This window comes from Miniopterus schreibersii, assembly GCF_964146895.1.
Source record: "Miniopterus schreibersii genome assembly, chromosome: 11".
In the NCBI taxonomy this organism is placed as follows: Eukaryota; Metazoa; Chordata; class Mammalia; order Chiroptera; family Miniopteridae; genus Miniopterus; species Miniopterus schreibersii.
Window position 1 is genome coordinate 27,502,567 of NC_138111.1, and position 17,903 is coordinate 27,520,469.

The following is a 17,903-nucleotide window of genomic DNA, read 5'->3' on the forward strand; positions in this document are numbered from 1 at the left end:
TTCATTAATTGTAACAAATGAACCATGCTAACGTAAGATGTTAATAATAAGGGAAATTGGGTATGGGGTATATGGAAACTGTACTATCTTCACAAAATTTCTGTAAATGTAAAATTGTTCTAAAATTAAAAGTTTATTTCTTAAAAAGTCAAGTAATTTACCCAAATTTATACAGCTAGTAAATACCCAATACCCAAATTTCAAGACCAACTCAAATGCCTTCAAACCCTGTGCTTTTTCCACTACACAACACCCTTCAAACTTTACTCTCTTCAGGATTATATAGGTATTTGTACGACTATCTAAAACAAGTTCCTTAAAGGCAGAGGAAAAAAATTCCTCCCTAGTACATCATTAGTGTTCAGTAAACCCGCTTAAGTTAACTACTCACAGAAAGTCACAGAGACCTAAAAATCTGAGATTTGATCAGATCGGACCTACCATACAGCCATCTGTACCGCCGGCTCCTTAGGCCCTATAGGCTCTGGGTTTAGGGCCACTCAATTCAGCAAGGATCCTGTGCTGCCATCTACCGGTAGTTAGGAAGCATCGACCTCCCATGCAGTATTTGGGAACCAGTGGGGAGTGGGGAAGTTGGAGAGAAGACTCAGAAACTAATTAAATTACAGAACGTAAGTGTTACAAAGTTCACTCAACACTAGTTCAAGGCAAAGGCCCTGCTTTTCTTCAAAGATTTGAGGCTCTCCTATCTCCGTATTAAAACTTAGGCTTCTAAAATTCAGACTTCCTCTCTGGCTCACCTCCACAGATACAGATCTGACTCTTATCGCCCATCTCCCAGAACTCAGGCTATCTCACATATGGTAGGCTGCAGAAACCCGTAAACTTCTCAAACTTGAGACCCCATCGCCCAGATTTCCCCATTATTCACACACCCCTGAGACTCCTTGCACACGACCTTGCAAACAGCACAGACCTCCCCCATTAGGGCAATTGCGCGAGCCAACCCAGGCCTCCCCACTACCTCCCCACAAGAGTTCAAGTTCCAACTGCAGCTCACACCACGCGAAAACCTGGGGAGAGCCCGGGTCAGGCTCGGAGCCCTCAGGCTATCGCTCCGGCTCCGGCTCCGGCTCCTGCCCCCATCGCCGCCCGGATCCGGTCAGCCTAGGCCCACAGCCTGCGGGCAGAGGCCCCGCCCCTCTAGACCTGTCATCACAGAAGCCGCACGTGGCTGGGGTGGGACCTCAGGCGACATGAAGCAATCACTTTGTCTCCCCTGCCATCCTCTGGGGCCGCTGCCTCCAATCAGAGCCCGAGGATCCAGGCTGGAGAGCGAGTGCCTGGGTGAGGCAAGCAAGCGGAGGGATGAGGGGAGGAGAGGCTCTGAGATGGGAGGGGGCTAGTGTTGGAAGGGGGCCTGGCACAGGTTCTGCCAGGCTGGAATTCTAGGGGGCGGGTCCTAGTGAAAGGCGGAGGGACCAAAAGCGGGCAGGGACCAGGGGTGGGGCCCGGGACCAGCGGAGGATCCTGGGGAGACCAAAAGACGAGAAGGGGCGGAGCCAGAGAGGGGCGTGGTCTGGGTTACAGGGGAGGACCCCGAGGGATTAAAGAAACTAGGAAAGGGGACGAACCCGGGGAAGGTGGGAGGTGGGACAAGGGAGAGGGTGGGTTCGGGCGTTGCGGGGGCGGGGCTCAGACCTAAGGGGCGAGGTTTGCAGGCCCAGGCTGCAGCTGGGGCCGCTCGGTAACTGCACCAGTCCACTACCTCCCCAGGTGCAACGGAATTCACGGAACTACAGGTGTGGGGCGGGGTGCGGGTGGAAGAAAGGGTGAAGGACCCGGGTGCGCTTGCGCAGACATGAGGAGGTGGGGGACACGTTAGGGAAGAAGAGGATCTGTAGACTGCTGGGGGGGAGAAAGACAGTTGGGGGAGGAGTTGGGGGCTCCATGTATGGACAAGGAGGTGCACTCTTCAGGGGCTCTTGTGGGGGAGGGGCGGGAGTGCTTTATGGAGGTGGAAGGTACTACGTGAAGTGGTGAGGTCCCTGTCTGATGTGGAGGTTTGGAGGCGATGCTTGAGGGGGAGGGGAATCCGACGGCACTTTGGGGGAACAAGGTGCTGTGTGATGAAGGGCTAGTGGTCCAGAATGTGGGAGCGACGGAGGGACTGAGGAGAAAGAAAGTAAGGGGTTTGGGGCACTGTATGAGGGGAAGGGGTTGCAGGCTCTAATTGATGAGCGAGAACCCCTAGTGTTTTGAGAAGGTAAAAGTCTGGGGGCACTGTAAAGACTCCAGGAAGATGTTTGTATACTGTGTTCTAGGAGTGAGGGTGATGGAATTAGTGGGGTGAAGAAGCCAGTCTGTAGTGCTCCTGGCTCTTCAGCTCCTAACTCCACTTTCTGGGCTGAGCACTCTTAGAGAGGAGCAGGGCCCTGCTTGCCACCAAGGCTTGTGTGACTGTCTCCTCAGTCTGTTTTGGATCTATCTGGCTGGGACTGGGGTTTCTTCCCCTACCTGGTGTCCCTGGGGACCCTCCCCCCATTCGGTTCCTGTTAACCCCCCACTCTAGTTCCTGTTCCTCCCAGAAGCCTGCCATAGTCCCTGTCTTCCCCCTCCCCCCACTTTGCTCTGCCCTTATGCTCTGGGTGTGCTCATTTCCCACTTCCTTCCTCGCCCTAGGGCCTGGCCTGGTCCTTGCCCGTCTAGGAGCTGTGCCCTGCCCCAGACTTTGTACTCGATGGCCAGAGACCCTAGTAACCAGCAGCAAGGCCCAGACTCCACCCACCACTACTATCAAAGTCTCTCCCAACAGCCCCCCAAGTGACTGGTAGCCATATTTTTACCACTTGCCACAAACTGATTTTCCCCACCTTTTTCATTCTCCTGGGTCAGAAGCCCTAGGGCCCTCAGAAATTCTGGACTTCTGTGGGAGGAAGGACATAGTGAGGATTATTGAAGGTATGTGATTTATGTTTTGAGAGGTGGGCCATGGTTGTAGGCTGAACTAGGGATGTGAGGTTCCAGCTTCAATTGTATGAGGAAGAAGGAATAGTTTCCCACACTCCTGGCTTGGAAGCTGACTGTCAGAACTGCTACCAGAGCCTAGTCCTCTTGGGGGCTCCTCTGGTTCCCTGAGGGGACTTGATGTAGTGCCAGAGTTCTTTTTGCCTCTGAGCTGATTAAGAGAGGGTGGGAAAGGCCTGTCTTCCACACAGTGGCTGAATGAGTGTGACAGTGTTACTGAAAGGGGCCCCAAGCCAGCCTCCGCTAGCTGAGAGACTGGCTGGAGAAGGAGGGGGTGCTGAGGCCAGACAAAGCCTTGGGGTAGGGTGGGGTAAAGGAGGGCAGGCTGATGCCTTTCGAGGAGGAGCTGATTGCTATGGCAACCCAGCTTCCCAGACTGTCTGTCAGAGAGGCGGGCCTAAGGCATACTCTGTCTTCCTCAGGATTGGGGCATTTGTGTGAGTGGGTGGGGCATGAAGAGAAAGGGCATTAGTTTACTGTGCTGAGGCTGTAGTATATAGCCTTTCTGCTTCATACTAGCAGCAGGGCATTCAGACACTTAGAACCATCTTCTGAAAATGGATATGAGTGAACAATAGCCGTTGGAATTATAGCAGTATAAGGGCAGAGTTGTAGAGGTCCTCAGTGGTCATCATTTATGCAAACCCCTCATTTGACAGATTTGGAAACTTACCATCAAAAAGACTGATTTTCTCCAGGTTTCACAGTAAGAGAGCAGGAGGTAGGACCCAAATCTCCTGATTGCTGTTCTCTCAGCCCAGGGCTCATTGCTTCCTTCAGCCAATGTTTATTGAACACATATTATGTGCCAGGCACTGATATTAATTCTGGGAATATCTGCATGAACAAAACAGACAAAACTGCTCCTCTCAGTGGAGCTTCCATTCTAATAGAGGGAGAAAGAAGTGTGTGTGTATGTGTGTGTGTGAGAGAGAGAGAGAGATGGGGGGTAGGTCAGCTGTTTGTAATGGCTATAAAAGAAATAAAATAAAGTAGAGTAGGAGTTAGGGCAGCTAGGTAAGGCCTCTTTTCTTTTTCTTTTTTTTCTTTAATTCTTATCCAAGGATATTTTTTCCATTGATTTTTAGAGGGAGTGGAAGAGGGGGAGGAGAAAGAGAGAAACACTGTTGTGAAAGAGACGCATTGATTGGTTGCCTCCTGAATGCACCCCAACCTGGCTGGGGATTGAACCAGGGATCCTTCAATGGGAGGGCTGATGCTCTAAGCACTGAGAACCACCAGCCACGGCTGGGTAAGTCCTCTTGATTGTAGCATGCTGCTTTTTCAGTACACACTGAGGCTGAGAACATCCTTGATCTTTCCCTCTGAACTATTGCCCCCTGACCTTTGCAGGTTACCAAGGCCTGGGCCTATGGTAGTGACACTAAGAGAGAACAAGGTAGGGTCACCAAGGGATTATTCCTTTCCTACAGTGTTCTTTGTCTACCAGAAAGCTTTTACTAAGGCAAGTAGACTCTTACATTGGTACTCTGCAATTCTGTTCAGGGTGTTGAAAATTTACTCCTATTTCTTACTATTAGGGAACCAGCAAGGAAGTCAGTCCATGGCAACTGGGTTGTTTTTCAGGGTTTTTCCCTGGTCTGAAGTGAGAAGAAGGCAGAGGAACTAACTTACTTGCTTGTCCTTCCTAAGTCTAGAGTACAAGGAGGAAGTAGGGTGAGGGGAACCTCTTTTTACTGACCAGTGACAACCTCAGGGCCCTTGGGGCCCAAAACACAGGCACGGCAGAAAGAAGGACCTTGGGCTTTCTGTGGCCTCTGAACTATATAAAGAACAGATTCCCCCTCTTCTGGAGGCACAACCAGAGAGCTGCCCTGGCTGATGTCAATTCTCCAGGGCCTCAGTTTTTGAGTCTTCTATGTTTTGGTTCTGGTATTTGCCTCCTGCTTTTGTGGAATACTGGGAGAGAAAAACTCCTAAGTTCCAAAGTGTTTAACTTGCTGACAAATGCAGCCAGAAAGGTAGTGCTATCTATTTTCTTAGCTTTCCCCTAGAGCAAACCCTCTGAAAAGTTTCTTTTAATACCTAATCTCTACAGAGATTTCCATCCTGGTCATTTAAAATAGGAGAACAAGAATTAGGAATGCTGGTTCTGCTGCAACTTAATTTGGCTGGATCTGGGCTGGGCCTGGGGCCCAGTGACTCAGGGGGAGGGTGGGGAGTTTCGAGGGAGCTGTGAGTCATAGGGGTGAGCTCCATCACAAAAGTTAGGCATATTTCCCCCACTCTGGGCAGAAGCCTTCCTATCCCACTTTCCATGGGTGTTCTGTCTCCTTGAACAGGGGCCTATGAATAGAAATAGTACTGGCTGAAGGGATAAAGCAGCCTAATCTCAGAATGGGAGTTCAGAGACACAAAGAATGATGTTTAGATCTCAGAATTAAAATGTATTCCTATCTCAGGAACTCTTGGGTCCCCTCTAATGAAAGCAAAGAACCTCAGTATAGAGTAAGAGAAGAAAGAATACCATTTCTCAATGGAAAGAGATAGTGTCTCACTTCAGAACTATTTTCATCTGCTCTGGCATGAAGGAATCTTTCTAGACTCTGGTCTCTGGAGCTCTGGTTTGCAAAGTGGGGAAAGGTGAATGGGAGTGGGGATATTTGGTGTCTGGTGTGGGAAGAGCAGGTGGATTTTGGAGGCTGTCCAACTTTGTCTATGAAAGCAGTAGGGCGTCTTATTAACCAGCCTCTAGAGGAAGGGGGGTGGGCAGGGAGGTGAAGTGAGAAGCTTATGCCTTTGAAAGGGTTAAATGGCTGGGCAGAGATGCTTAGGACTTCGGCAGAGGAGGGGTTAAGGAGGTGGGCGGGGCGATTCTGGGTAGGCCTGCCCCCATATGGACCAATGGGCGTGCATCTTTTGGAGGAGGCGTGCTTCACACTTGAGGTCGTGGGAGGCTGGCATCCTATGGGCCAATGAACATGGTCGCTGCCTTGGAGGGCGTGGTCTGAGGGGGGCGTGGCGGCCTCGGCAGCCGCGGGTGGGGGGGTTGGGACGCTGGGCGGGGCGGGCAGCCCCATCAGCTGGTAGGAAATGGCCTGTGAGTCAGAGGGGCAGCAGAGTCGGCAGCGCGGAGCTCGGGCGGCCACGGGGAGGGACAGTCGCGGGGAGGGGCGCAGCAGTGACTGGGGGGCTGCAGATGCCAGGGCCCGCTAGTGTTGCACAAGAAGCTAAACAGAGAAGAGCCTAGCAGAGCAGGGCTCAGCCGGAGCCACCCTTTGTTTGGGTTGGGGGCCCGTGTCGGGGAGGACTGGGGATTCAAAGGGAGGGACGGCACGGAGGGGCCTGGAGCAGCGACCTCCGTGGCGGAGCCAATTTGGGAGCGGGGTGAGTGTGTACTAGGGGAAAGAGCAAATTTACCAGGCTCCAGTGGGGAATGGGGCCTGTCCCGGGCTGTGGGAAGGAGAGGGGTGAGAAAGGACCTGGGAGGCTAAGCAAGGAGTGGGGATGGGGGATCGTCCAGACCAAGGAGTCCGGGAACCCAGGTGAGTCTGCCAGGTTCAGTTGGGAAGAGGTGCGGAGATCTGCTCCCTCTCCACTGAGGGTGGAGGGCTCTAGGCCAGTAGGCAAGAGGGTGGTGAGAGAGCAGAGGCTGACCTTCCTACTCACAGTGGTGGTCTATGGAAACAAGACCCCTAGTCTGTGTGCACATGTGTAGGGACAATGTAGAGCAGCTGGCAGCAGTTCTTTCTGAACAGGATGAGGGTGGTAAGCACATGGAGAGAAATTCTTCCTGCCACCCTCCTTGATCAGAGAAGAAATGGATATCTTTAATACTGAAGGGAAGGGGAGAGTGAGCCTGGGAGCTTGTACCTATACTAACACCTGCCTCCCCCACCTCCCAGGCCAAGCAGGTGTCTGAGGGTACAGATCCCATGGTATTCTGGTACTTGTTGTTTTTGCTGGCCTTGCTCCCTTGGCATGTTGGGAGCTGTAGTTTTGGCCAGCCAAATACTGGCACAGCTGTTTTGAAACCAGCTGCTGCCCACCCGGTACACAGAGAGGAGGTTTGGCCTACCCTTCCCCCGCAGTCCTGTCCCATGAGTCAGCTTGAAGCCATGGTCTAGAGCCAGACCGGCTGGGTGGCAGGGAAATGAGTCTTAGAGCTTCTCATTGATGGCAGGAACTGAGAGGGCTCTGGGGTAATGAGCAGGTGCCAAGCATGCTGGGGTCAAGTAGGGCATCATGTCATCACCTGGCTTCCCCAGAGCAAGGGCTCAAGAGGCTAATTGGGATGACCTGGAGGTGGAAGTGCTAAGGAAAAGGCCCTTTCTGAATCGGTATGGCTTGGGCAGAGGAAAGGAGGGATAGAGAGAGTACAAGTTGTACCCTCTTAACAACACTGCCATTGGCCTTCTGCCCTTTCCCACCACCCCACCCACCACAGGAAACCAGAATTTTCTTAGGGATCCCAGTTCTAATGAGAACTAGGTGAACTAGGATAGTGTGGGGTGCAATGACAGGAATTTAGAGTCAGAGAGCTTTTCAGTCCATGGATGCAAATCTCCCCTTTTACCTTGCCCCTACTCCCACCTCTGTTGTTACTGATTCTCTTTCTTCCTATACAATTAATCTCTCTGCTTCTCTCATTCTGAAAGTTTTTCCCTGCTTTGTTGGACTGCTGCCCAGATCTCTGGGGCTCATATTCCATGTTTTGAGCCCTTCTGTGTGCCTACTCCTGTGCTTGGAGTTGGACAGAGTAGTGGGGTACAGACCTATCCTCAAGAACCCTATGGTCAGTCTAGGGGATGTCTTACCCACAGAATGAACAGAACTGTGACTGGGTTCCAGGAGATAGTGACACTGCCATAGGTGAGGTCTCAGAGGAGAGAAAGATATTTGTGGCCTGGGGTGGCCAGAGTGGCTCTCTGGAGGGGATGACATTTGGCCTAACCAAAGAGAAAGGGTAGGCCTTGGTGTAGAAAAACAGAAGGTATTATTATTATTTTTTTTAATCCTCACCCAAGGATATTTTTTTCCACTGCTTTTCAGAATGAAAGGGAAAGAGAGAGATACATCAATTGGTTGCTTCCCACACGCACCCCAACCTGGGCCAGGGATCAAAAGAAGGCATTTCTTGAAGAGGAAAAGGCATTATGTATGTCAGGCAGCAAAGGCTATTGCCCTAAAGAGAAGTATTTCCTTCCATGAAGGAAAATGGTTTTCAATTTGACATTCCCTTCATGCAGTATGGGCTCCTGAGGGTGGACTAGTTGGTGAAGACCATCTTGTGTTCTAGCAGAAAAGCAGTGATTTGGGTTTTAGGGTATTGGATATGTGTTAGATGTGTTGGAGAGGAGCAGAAAGTTGCCTCTATTGCTTCTAGCTGTCTGACTGCAACTGCCTTATCTCTAGTTTGCAGGGCCTAGGGGGAGGAGTAGTGCCTCTGGCAGTGCCTCTCCCCCCTCTCCCTCCCCCCCCCCCCCACACACTTGTTTATGGTTAGATTTGTTGACTCCTGTTAAAGGGACAGACTGCTGGGTGCAATTGGTAGTTTTAAGGTTGAAGGGCCCACTTTAAGCTGACCTGAGGTTTGTACCACTGAGGAATGCTGATGGAGGGTGAGTTTCTGCAAGACCTCTGCCCTTAGGGCTCTGAAGTGGCACTTGTCTCTTTGGAGACAGACATATGGGAAGGAGTTGTGCAACTTGATGGCCTTGACTAGAAGGGCTGGATTCTTGCCCTGGCCACCTCTTATCTGGCATGGTCTCTTGGATCTTGGGATATCTCATCCCCCTTCCCATTCAGGGCACAAGTCCCCAAAGTGTTGACCCTAACAAGTGGTCATCCTGCCTCAACTTATCAGATTCTTATTACATTGAGCCAAAACCTGCCTCTCTGTAACTCCTTAGGTAGCCCAGCTCTGCCCTCTGGGACCTGGATCCCAAGACTGCCCCTTCAGTTTCTGAAAAGCTTCTCATAAGCAGGGAGGATCCACAATTGGAGGAGTCTTACCACTGACTGCAGGGATCATGGCTTACATCTGTTCTTCTCTCTTCAGGGTCCAGCTGAGCCCAGGAGCTGCACGGAATGGTGGCAGTCACCTTGCCAGTGCAGCGGGCATGGACCAGACTGCAAGCTAGGAGAGCCAGGCATCAGTCAGGAAGAGGGAACACTCAGCTAGGCTTAAGGCCTCTTCATCGGGGTGAGTGCTAGGGAGAGTGATGGGGAGCGGGTCTAGTAAGAAACTTGAGCTAAACATGTCACCTTCTCAGAAGCTCTGGAGTGGCCTCTATATTTCCATTAATCCATCTAGGGATTTGGACACCTTTACCCCTACTAACCCTTCAAGGTCACCTCTTTAGGCCAGGGAAGGATGTGAAACTCAGCTGGGAGGGAGAAAACTCATTGATTCCTCTGACCACCTTTTCTTCTCTTCTCTTGCACAGATGTCCCCAGGCCCCCCAGCCCAGGCCCAGCATAAAGGCTGTGAGGGGGGGCCCCCCTGACCCAAGGGGGGACTTCATGCGCCACGTGCAGGCGGAGCCATCTCCATCCTCAGAGCCAGAGGCTGGCCCTTCGCAGCCTGCAGTCAGGCAGGGGGCCCTCCAGGGTGGCCTGCTCATGGGCTACAGCCCAGCAGGAGGGGCGACATCCCCCGGGGTCTACCAGGTATCCATCTTTTCCTCTCCAGCTGGTGCCTCCGAGCCTCATAGGGCCCTGAAACGGTCATCCCCACTTACTGAGGGTCCCCGGGAACTGAAGAGAGGCCCTGGGCTGGGGGCCAGAGAGGGACAACCACCTGAAGAACCATCTACTGTGGGGCTATTGGACCCAGAGGGGCTGGGGCTGGGGCTGGGTGTGGCCAGCCAGCATTTCTGCCATCATGGCCTGTGTGTTATAGAACAGGGAGGTAGCTCCACCTCACCTTGGACTTCAGGGGCCAAGAGTCCCCCCTGGCCCCCATCAAATGCTTCTTGCAATACTTTGCACACCAGAGACTGGGCTTCCCCAGATCCAAGGGGACAGGGATCCCTGGGGGAGTCCCCAGGGCAAGCTCCTCCAGGCCAGCTGCACACACTTGACACTGATTTGCACAGTCTTGCACAAATAGGGGTTAAGAGCCCAGTGGCTGGGGTGGGCAATGGGGGCAGCCCCTGGCCTAGGGAGTCCCCTGGCACTGCCAATGGGCACAGTCCCGAGCACACACCCCCTGGCCCTGGACCTCCAGGCCCCTGCCCCACCAAGCGAAGGCTGCTTCCTGCTGGAGAAGCCCTGGATGTCAGCTTTGAAGATGAGGGGCCAGCCCCTCAGAAGCGCCGGGGAACCCTGGGTCACCCTCCTGCTGCCAACAGTTCTAATGCCAAAGTCACACCCTTCTGGAGCCACCTGCTGCCTGGGCCCAAGGAGCCTGTGCTGGTAAGTAAGGAGAGGAGGTGATCTACTATTTTTTAAAATTTGTTTTAAATTACAATTGACACACAATATTATATTAGCTTCAGATATACAACTTAATGATTCAACATTTATATACCTTACAAAGTGATCACCACAATAAGTCTAGTAACTGTACATAGTTATTATAATATTATTAACTCTATTCCCTATGCTGTACATTATATCCCTGTGACTTATTTTATAACTGGAAGTTTGTACTTCTTAATGCCCTTTCCTTTTTCTGTCCAACCCCCCATCCCTCTCCCCTTTGGGAAAAGGTGAAGGCCTGGGGGGATGTTCCTATAAGAGCTTTTGATGAGCCCCTGATCCTCCAAACATACGTTACCTCCTCCCAATCTTTTTCTTCAATCTTTCCTCTCCATAGGATTCAACAAACTGCAGTCCTATGGGGCGGAGGCTGAAAAGTGCCCGTCGCCTGAAGCTGTAAGTGACCAGCTACTCCCTTTTCCCTGTCCCTGGAATATGGAGACAGAAGCCTGTAATCCTCTTTCTCACCCCAGGATAGGGGACCCAGGGCAGGAACCCTGGGTAATGGTAAAGGGTGGGACCTAAGAACATGTGCAGGCACCCCAGAATACCTCCAGCTAACCCACTCTGTACCCTCTGCCATACCAGGAGCTCCCTTCGAAGCCTCCAGAAGGGCCCAGACCTGCTGAGCCCCCCCAGTGCCTCCCCTGTTCCTATCCCTGCAATCAGCCGTACCCTGTTGGGAAACTTTGAGGTAGTAACCCTTGGATTCCATAACTGGGGGTACTTGGGGGAAGTGGGATGGTAGAGTGTGGCTTGGATGGATAAGGAAAAGAGCTGGCATTTCTTTCATAGTGTTTTCCCATCCTAGGAATCATTGCTTCGAGGACGCTTTGCACCATCTGGCCACATTGAAGGCTTCACTGCAGAGATTGGAGCTAGTGGATCCTACTGCCCCCAGCATGTCACGCTGCCTGTCACTGTCACCTTCTTTGATGTTTCTGAGCAAAATGCCCCGGCCCCCTTCCTGGTATGACCTGATTTCAACCCAAAATCAGCTCTTGAGGAGGATGAGGGGTTGGGGGCAGAAGGTGTCCCTCACCTAGAAGAGAGTCAGGGCAGTAGGGCGAACTCTAGTGGGGGACAGGGCCAGGTCCCAGAGTGAGAATGTGAAGATGGATGGGTATTCAGGGTTCTCCCAGTACCCACCTTGACTGATGGCTCCATGGTCTTCCCAGGGTGTCGTGGACCTGAACCCCCTGGGGAGGAAGGGTTACAGTGTGCCCAAGGTGGGCACCATCCAAGTGGTGAGTTTTCCCTTAGGCACAGTGGGGGTGGGGAGAGGAAAACAGCTCTTAGGCCCTACCAACCTTGCCTGTCCTGCCCCCAGACCTTATTTAACCCCAACCAGACTGTGGTGAAGATGTTCCTTGTGACCTTTGACTTCTCGGACATGCCTGCTGCCCACATGACCTTCTTGCGCCATCGCCTCTTTTTGGTGCCTGTGGGTGAGGAGGGAAATGCTAGTCCCACCCACCGCCTCCTCTGCTACTTGCTGCACCTCAGGTGAGGACATGGGCCAGGGACAGCTGGGGAGGCCCAGGTATCCTTTCACCAGGTATCCCTTGCCTGAATAGGATCTCTTCTTGATTCTCTACTGTCTAGATCTTTATTTTGATCACCCTTTCCTCCTCCAGGTTCCGGAGCTCCCGCTCAGGCCGCTTAAGCCTGCATGGAGACATCCGCCTGCTTTTTTCCCGCCGGAGCCTGGAACTGGACACAGGGCTCCCCTATGAACTGCAGGCTGTGACTGAGGCCCCTCACAATCCACGTTATTCACCTTTGCCCTGATTGCCAGGGCCCTGAATCCATGTGGGCCAAGGACCAGCCCATCCTGCTCCATCCTGGTCAAAGCAAACACATGGAAAGGTGGCAAGAGACCCTTTCAGGCTTGAATTAAAGTCCTCTCCATGCTTATGCCCAAATTGATTATTTGGGTATTTAAAGCTTCTGACCCTTACCACAATCTGCCCTACTCTGGGTTCTCCACGTGCCTGTCCCCTCCCTTGGAATTCCCAGGCCAGCTTAGGTAGTGGGGAGGGTCTGGAGCTACCCTGAGGTTGTCCCAAGTTCCCAGGCAAATCATGCCAACGATGCCTCCCTGCCCTGGGCAGGGGCCACTTATTATTTTATTTATTTTTAATTTATAATTTATTCAGATTGGATTGCCTTGGTAACCTCTCAAACCTGACAATTGGCATTGTTCCTCCTCCTTCCCCATTCAGATATTGCTCCAACTTCAGGAGTTCAAGAGGCTGGTGTAGGGACTGAGGGAGAACTGCTCTCCCTCAGTTAAGGGCAGAGAGGTTATCCCAGAAGGACTGAGTCAGTAGCCAAACACTCAACTTCTCCTGTCCTTCCCTATATTTTTTCACTTCCCTTACCCTCTGACCCCTCTCTGAAAGCCAACTTATATACGTGTGTGTATGTACACAAGCTTGTGTGTATGGTATGTATGTGAGAAAGAGAGCGTGCATGCATGAGCACACACATGGGGGTTAACCACCCCTCATCTAGGGCTCCAGACTCCCCTTGTCCCTCTCCTGTGTCTCCTTGCTTTGGGGTCCTGACTGAGGAAGGTGTTCAGGGGGCAGAGTCAGGGCCAAGGACTGGAGTGCTTCCTCTCACCTGGCCAGACTCTGACCCACCTACCTCAGCTGGGGTGAGGGGCACCCCTCAAACTCAATCATGTGGTTCCCAACTACCCCATATCCCACTCCAGACTCTGACCCAGCCTTATCCCTGACTCCTGGGGCTGGGCTGAGGGGAACAAGCATTTGCTGAAACTTGAAAAAAAAAAAAACCAACAAAAAAAACAAAACCATGGAAAAAAAATGTACCTGGTACTTTTTTTTTTTTTTAGAGAAAAAAAAAGACAGAAAGAAAGAAAATAAATTCTTGTTTGGAAACTTGAGCTAAGCTGTACTTTTTCTGTTGAGGAGAGCATGGGAATGGGGCCTAACTGAAGCTGGGACTCTGCCCTTTCTTTCAAAAAGGGGGCCTGAGGCCAGGAGGTCTTAGGCAAGGTCCTGCTGAGTCTCAGGGTCTGGTCTTGCTCTTTTCAGATAATGGGGTTAGGTGGTAGGGAAGGTTCGGCCATAAAAGCTGAACTCTCTGTGTACATGAATTCTTATACTACTTCTGTTAAAGACTTTAGTCCCTTTGAGCTTCATTGCCCTGATATGCAAAATGAGGGTGACTATGCAAGTCTCTTAAAGGATGTGCCAGAGCATCAGGGATGTGTGTAGGGTGACACACACCAGACGGCTGAACTTTGGGGTTCTGCTGGACTCTATGCGAGGGTACCAGACCTCATAGACCCTGAGTGGGAAGAGGTAGAAAGAGCTATGGTGCCTTGGGAAAAGAGGGAAGGGGGGAATCTCAGTCTAATCACTGAACGTTAGGCCCAGTCACCATGGCAACGGGAATGGGGTCAGTCCCCAGTGGGAGGGCTGGGTGTAACACAGCAAGACTGCCAGAGAGTGTCACTATGGCAACCATGGCTTCAGCTCCAATATCCTGGTTGTTATGGTGACAGACGGGTGCGTTTATAAGCTCAGAAGGGTAAACTGTCTCTCGTGTGGGGGTAAGAGCTCGGTGGGAGGTGTTTCTTGGCCACCTGCACACGGAAAATAACCTCCATTTTGGTCATCACGTCCGGGATCCCGGCTTGATCAGCGAGAACCCTAACAAGCTCCACCCTTGGGCCCACTATAGAAGGTCTGCGTTTCCCAGGGAACAACTTGATGCGCGCTTCTGCCAGGTAACGCTGATTGGCTAAGTGTGAAATGAGGAGTGGACTGAGAGAGAAGAGACTACCGGAAGTACATCCGGGGGAGTGGAAATACAGGAGGAAAAAAGGCTCGGTCCGGACTTCTAGAGCGACCGCTCTACTCCTCATCTCGTTGGTTCCGGAGGTCGCTGCGGCCGTGGGAAATGCTGGCGCGCGCGGCGCGGGGCACTGGGGCCCTTTTGCTGAGGGTAGGAGCAAAGCAACCTTTCCCCAAGGGTCGGGCCAGAGATCACCCGGGTCCTCAGCTGGGAAGGAGAGGGATCTAAGTTTGGATAGAGAACTAGGGTCAGAGGTCACGGTCCCCACGTGAGCCCTTCTCTGCGCTGTGTAGGAAGATGCCTCCGGGACAGGCTCCTAGAGGAGCGTAGTGCCCGGCAGGCTGGGATCTCTACTTACCGTCCTCTTCCCTTCAGGGTTCCGTGCAGGCTTCTAGCCGCGCTCCACGCCGCGCCTCCTCAGGATTGCCCCGAAACACCGTGGTACTGTTTGTGCCGCAGCAGGAGGCCTGGGTGGTAGAGCGAATGGGCCGATTTCACCGGATCCTGGAGCCCGTGAGGACCTCATCTGCTCACCCGGGCCAGCCTGATTCCCAGTTCCCTCACGACATGGCGGGGGCGTGATGGGGGGGGTACCTCCTTGGGGCCTGTCCTCACCTTTGGCTTGCAACTCCGTAGGCCAGACCAGGCAGAGCCCAGGCTGCCGACTGTCATAACCATGTTCCCATCTTTTCCTATTGCCCTAGCGTCCCACATGCCCCATTCTTGGGAACCTCCCCTACCCAGATGCAGCTTCTCCTGTCTGCATGGAAAAAGATACTCCCCTGGCTCTGATTCCCTTGATTCTCCCATCTGTTCAGAGCCCCAACTTCGCATACCTATTCTCTTGGACTTCCCTACCATTGACAACCCCAGCCTTACGCTTTTCTGGTCATGTTCCATATGTTGATTCCCTACCCATTCCAGGCTTAGCTTGGATACCAACCCTTCATCCTTCTGAAGACCCATGACTCTTCTTCCCAGGGCCTGAACATTCTCATCCCTGTGTTAGACCGGATCCGATATGTGCAGAGTCTCAAGGAAATTGTCATCAATGTGCCTGAGCAGTCAGCTGTGACTCTCGGTGAGGGGTGCAGGGTGACTTGGGTGCTCTGAGGCCATTAGGATGTGGTTGCTGGAGACCCATAGCTTAGGAGAAAGCTGATTGGGACCCTGAGGCCTGACCTTCCTCCTTTTTTCTCCTGCTCCTGCATTGCAGACAATGTAACTCTGCAAATCGATGGAGTCCTTTACCTGCGCATCATGGATCCTTACAAGGTATCTGTCTTCTGCTTTATTCAGCTTCTGAGTTGCTCTCCTCACTGAAATCCTGCACCCAAGCTTCCTATACTACCCATATTTCTTTCAGGCAAGCTACGGTGTGGAGGACCCTGAGTATGCTGTCACCCAACTAGCTCAGACAACCATGAGATCAGAGCTTGGCAAACTCTCTCTGGACAAAGTCTTCCGGGTAAGGGGGCCTGAACCAAAATTAGGGTTTAAAGACACAGGCTTGGCACTCTTTAGCCCTTTCTGGGGGTCAAGATCAAATCTAGGTCCTTCTCACCTTCGACCCCTGATGAGTGGGTCTAAAGGCTTATACCTCTTTTACACCTCTCTTCCTCCAGGAGCGGGAGTCCCTGAACGCTAGCATTGTGGATGCCATCAACCAGGCTGCCGACTGCTGGGGTATCCGCTGCCTCCGTTATGAGATTAAGGATATCCATGTGCCACCCCGGGTGAAAGAGTCCATGCAGATGCAGGTGGGGCCCAGGGAGGACTTCCCATGCTCTAGTTGCATGGGAACCTGGACTCCCTTCCCTATTGTGATAGGTACAGTTGTGGTCTGTATAAGTTTTACTCTGAATTCTTGTTGATTGGGGTTGCTGGGTGCTTCCAGGTGGAGGCAGAGCGGCGGAAACGGGCCACAGTTTTAGAGTCTGAGGGGACCCGAGAGTCAGCCATCAACGTGGCAGAAGGGAAGAAACAGGCACAGATCCTGGCCTCTGAGGCAGAAAAGGCTGAACAGATAAATCAGGCAGCAGGTCAGCAGAGGGTAGAGCCTGATGGAGGAGCAGGGCATGGGTCTTTGAGGGTTGGTTCTAGGACAGGAGCTTGGGGGTACCCTGACCTCATGGGTCAAGTTCTATCTCTTTTCTTCCAGGGGAAGCCAGTGCAGTTCTGGCCAAGGCCAAGGCTAAAGCTGAAGCTATTCGCATCCTGGCTGCAGCTCTGACACAACATGTGAGTGGGAGACAGAAATTGACAATGGAAGAGGTTCTCTTATCTATCCTTGGAAGAAGTTCCTGCCTTTGTGGGTTCCATTGAGCCAGATTACATGATCTCTTGTGATATGCATATCCTCTTTCCAGGAACCTGACTTTTCCTCTCCACTCTCCCACCCCACTGTACCCCACCCCACCCCACCCACTTCTCTGTGTCTGTGATCTCTGATTTTATCCCTCCTGTGGCCACAGAATGGAGATGCAGCAGCCTCACTGACTGTGGCTGAGCAGTATGTCAGCGCCTTCTCCAAACTGGCCAAGGACTCCAACACTATCCTGCTGCCCTCCAACCCCGGCGATGTCACCAGTATGGTAGCCCAGGTTAGAGTGCCCTCAGGATCTGGCACAAAGCACCAATGCCAGAGACTGAGACCCTACAACCTGCAACACCAGTTATATACCATAGAGGCTTTCAGAGTGCCCTGAGGACCTAGACCTCCCTCCATTCCCTGTAAAGGATAAATCTCTAAGGATGAGACACTCCCACTCACCCCTGGAGATAGTGAAGCTCTTGATACTTTTTTTTTCTTTTCAGATACCTGGATAGTATTCTGAGGGTGGCCCTGCTCTGTAAAATTCCTAGAACTTGACTCCAAAACTTATAAAACTGACGTTTGAGAGAGGGAAAAAGGAAAAACAAGCTGACCGACTGCAGTCCCACCTTCTTTTTAGCCATTGGTGGGTTGTGCTACACCTTCTCCCATATGTCCTTATGGCTGTCTCTGTTCCTCTCCTCAGGCCATGGGTGTGTATGGTGCCCTCACCAAGGCCTCAGTGCCAGGGGCCCAGGACTCAGTCTCCAGTGGGAACAGCAGAGATGTCCAAGGCACAGATGCAAGTCTTGATGAGGAACTTGATCGAGTCAAGCTGAGTTAATGGAACTGAGCTTGCCCAAAGAGGCTTGGACAGAGACGCAGCACTCCCAAATTCTGGCTCTAGTCTCCCTGCTGAGATTTTGGTTATTATTTTTTTATTTGAACTTTAATCATGTAATAAACTTGCCAGTGGCAAACCAGTAACTGTCCTCTCTGATTGAGAAATGAAGTTGAGAAAATCATTATTGTTTTCCTCGGATGTTCACTCCCAACCTCTAGTCCTATCAGGTCTTGGGAGCCAATCCTCTGTGAGCAAGAATGAACCTGATATAATGTGAAATCATCTTTTTGTTTTCAGGAGAAGCTGTTAGATAGGGTGGAAGGATTAAACCACGTGTCCACTGAACTGCCACCTGAGGAGTATAGTCCCTTCCTGCTAAGTGTTGGGCTGTGAATTTGAGCAGGTGTTTGGGGGGATTTTTCATGGCAAAGAGGACTGCCCTGGCAGGGTAGTTCTGCTGAATGCTTACAGGGTCTTCAG

The 17,903-nt window shown here is 52.0% G+C and overlaps 2 protein-coding genes across 9 annotated transcripts; both read left to right on the forward strand.

Annotated features, from left to right (window-relative positions):
• Positions 1-1,268: 1,268 nt before the first annotated feature.
• ATOSB (atos homolog B) lies at positions 1,269-13,347 on the forward strand. 8 transcript variants are annotated; one of them, XM_081151511.1, is made up of 9 exons: positions 1,269-1,308; positions 9,011-9,154; positions 9,399-10,368; positions 10,772-10,830; positions 11,023-11,128; positions 11,246-11,404; positions 11,613-11,681; positions 11,765-11,940; positions 12,072-13,347. In XM_081151511.1, exons 3-9 carry the CDS (start codon positions 9,475-9,477, stop codon positions 12,223-12,225), a joined length of 1,617 nt encoding a protein of 538 aa, XP_081007637.1. In that variant the 5' UTR covers positions 1,269-1,308; positions 9,011-9,154; positions 9,399-9,474; the 3' UTR covers positions 12,226-13,347. The 8 variants fall into 8 exon arrangements, with proteins under 8 accessions (XP_081007637.1, XP_081007634.1, XP_081007641.1 ...); XM_081151508.1 differs by lacking the exon at positions 1,269-1,308 and adding an exon at positions 1,598-1,763; XM_081151514.1 differs by lacking the exon at positions 1,269-1,308 and adding an exon at positions 1,690-1,737.
• Positions 13,348-13,970: 623 nt separating this feature from the next.
• STOML2 (stomatin like 2) lies at positions 13,971-17,562 on the forward strand. The gene is made up of 10 exons (XM_081152540.1): positions 13,971-14,415; positions 14,641-14,778; positions 15,247-15,346; positions 15,482-15,540; positions 15,632-15,733; positions 15,891-16,025; positions 16,163-16,307; positions 16,427-16,506; positions 16,740-16,868; positions 17,286-17,562. Exons 1-10 carry the CDS (start codon positions 14,371-14,373, stop codon positions 17,421-17,423), a joined length of 1,071 nt encoding a protein of 356 aa, XP_081008666.1. The 5' UTR covers positions 13,971-14,370; the 3' UTR covers positions 17,424-17,562.
• Positions 17,563-17,903: the final 341 nt, after the last annotated feature.

Excerpts from the sequence above, each read along its gene's own strand:
- ATOSB (XM_081151511.1), top strand. The coding sequence starts at position 9,475 with ATGCGCCACGTGCAGGCGGAGCCATCTCCATCCTCAGAGCCAGAGGCT. Across the intron at positions 11,129-11,245 it reads CCCTGTTGGGAAACTTTGAG|GAATCATTGCTTCGAGGACG; the intron begins GTAGTAACCCTT and ends TTCCCATCCTAG. Across the intron at positions 11,405-11,612 it reads ATGCCCCGGCCCCCTTCCTG|GGTGTCGTGGACCTGAACCC; the intron begins GTATGACCTGAT and ends TGGTCTTCCCAG.
- STOML2 (XM_081152540.1), top strand. The coding sequence starts at position 14,371 with ATGCTGGCGCGCGCGGCGCGGGGCACTGGGGCCCTTTTGCTGAGG. Across the intron at positions 15,541-15,631 it reads GCATCATGGATCCTTACAAG|GCAAGCTACGGTGTGGAGGA; the intron begins GTATCTGTCTTC and ends TATTTCTTTCAG. Across the intron at positions 16,308-16,426 it reads ACAGATAAATCAGGCAGCAG|GGGAAGCCAGTGCAGTTCTG; the intron begins GTCAGCAGAGGG and ends CTTTTCTTCCAG.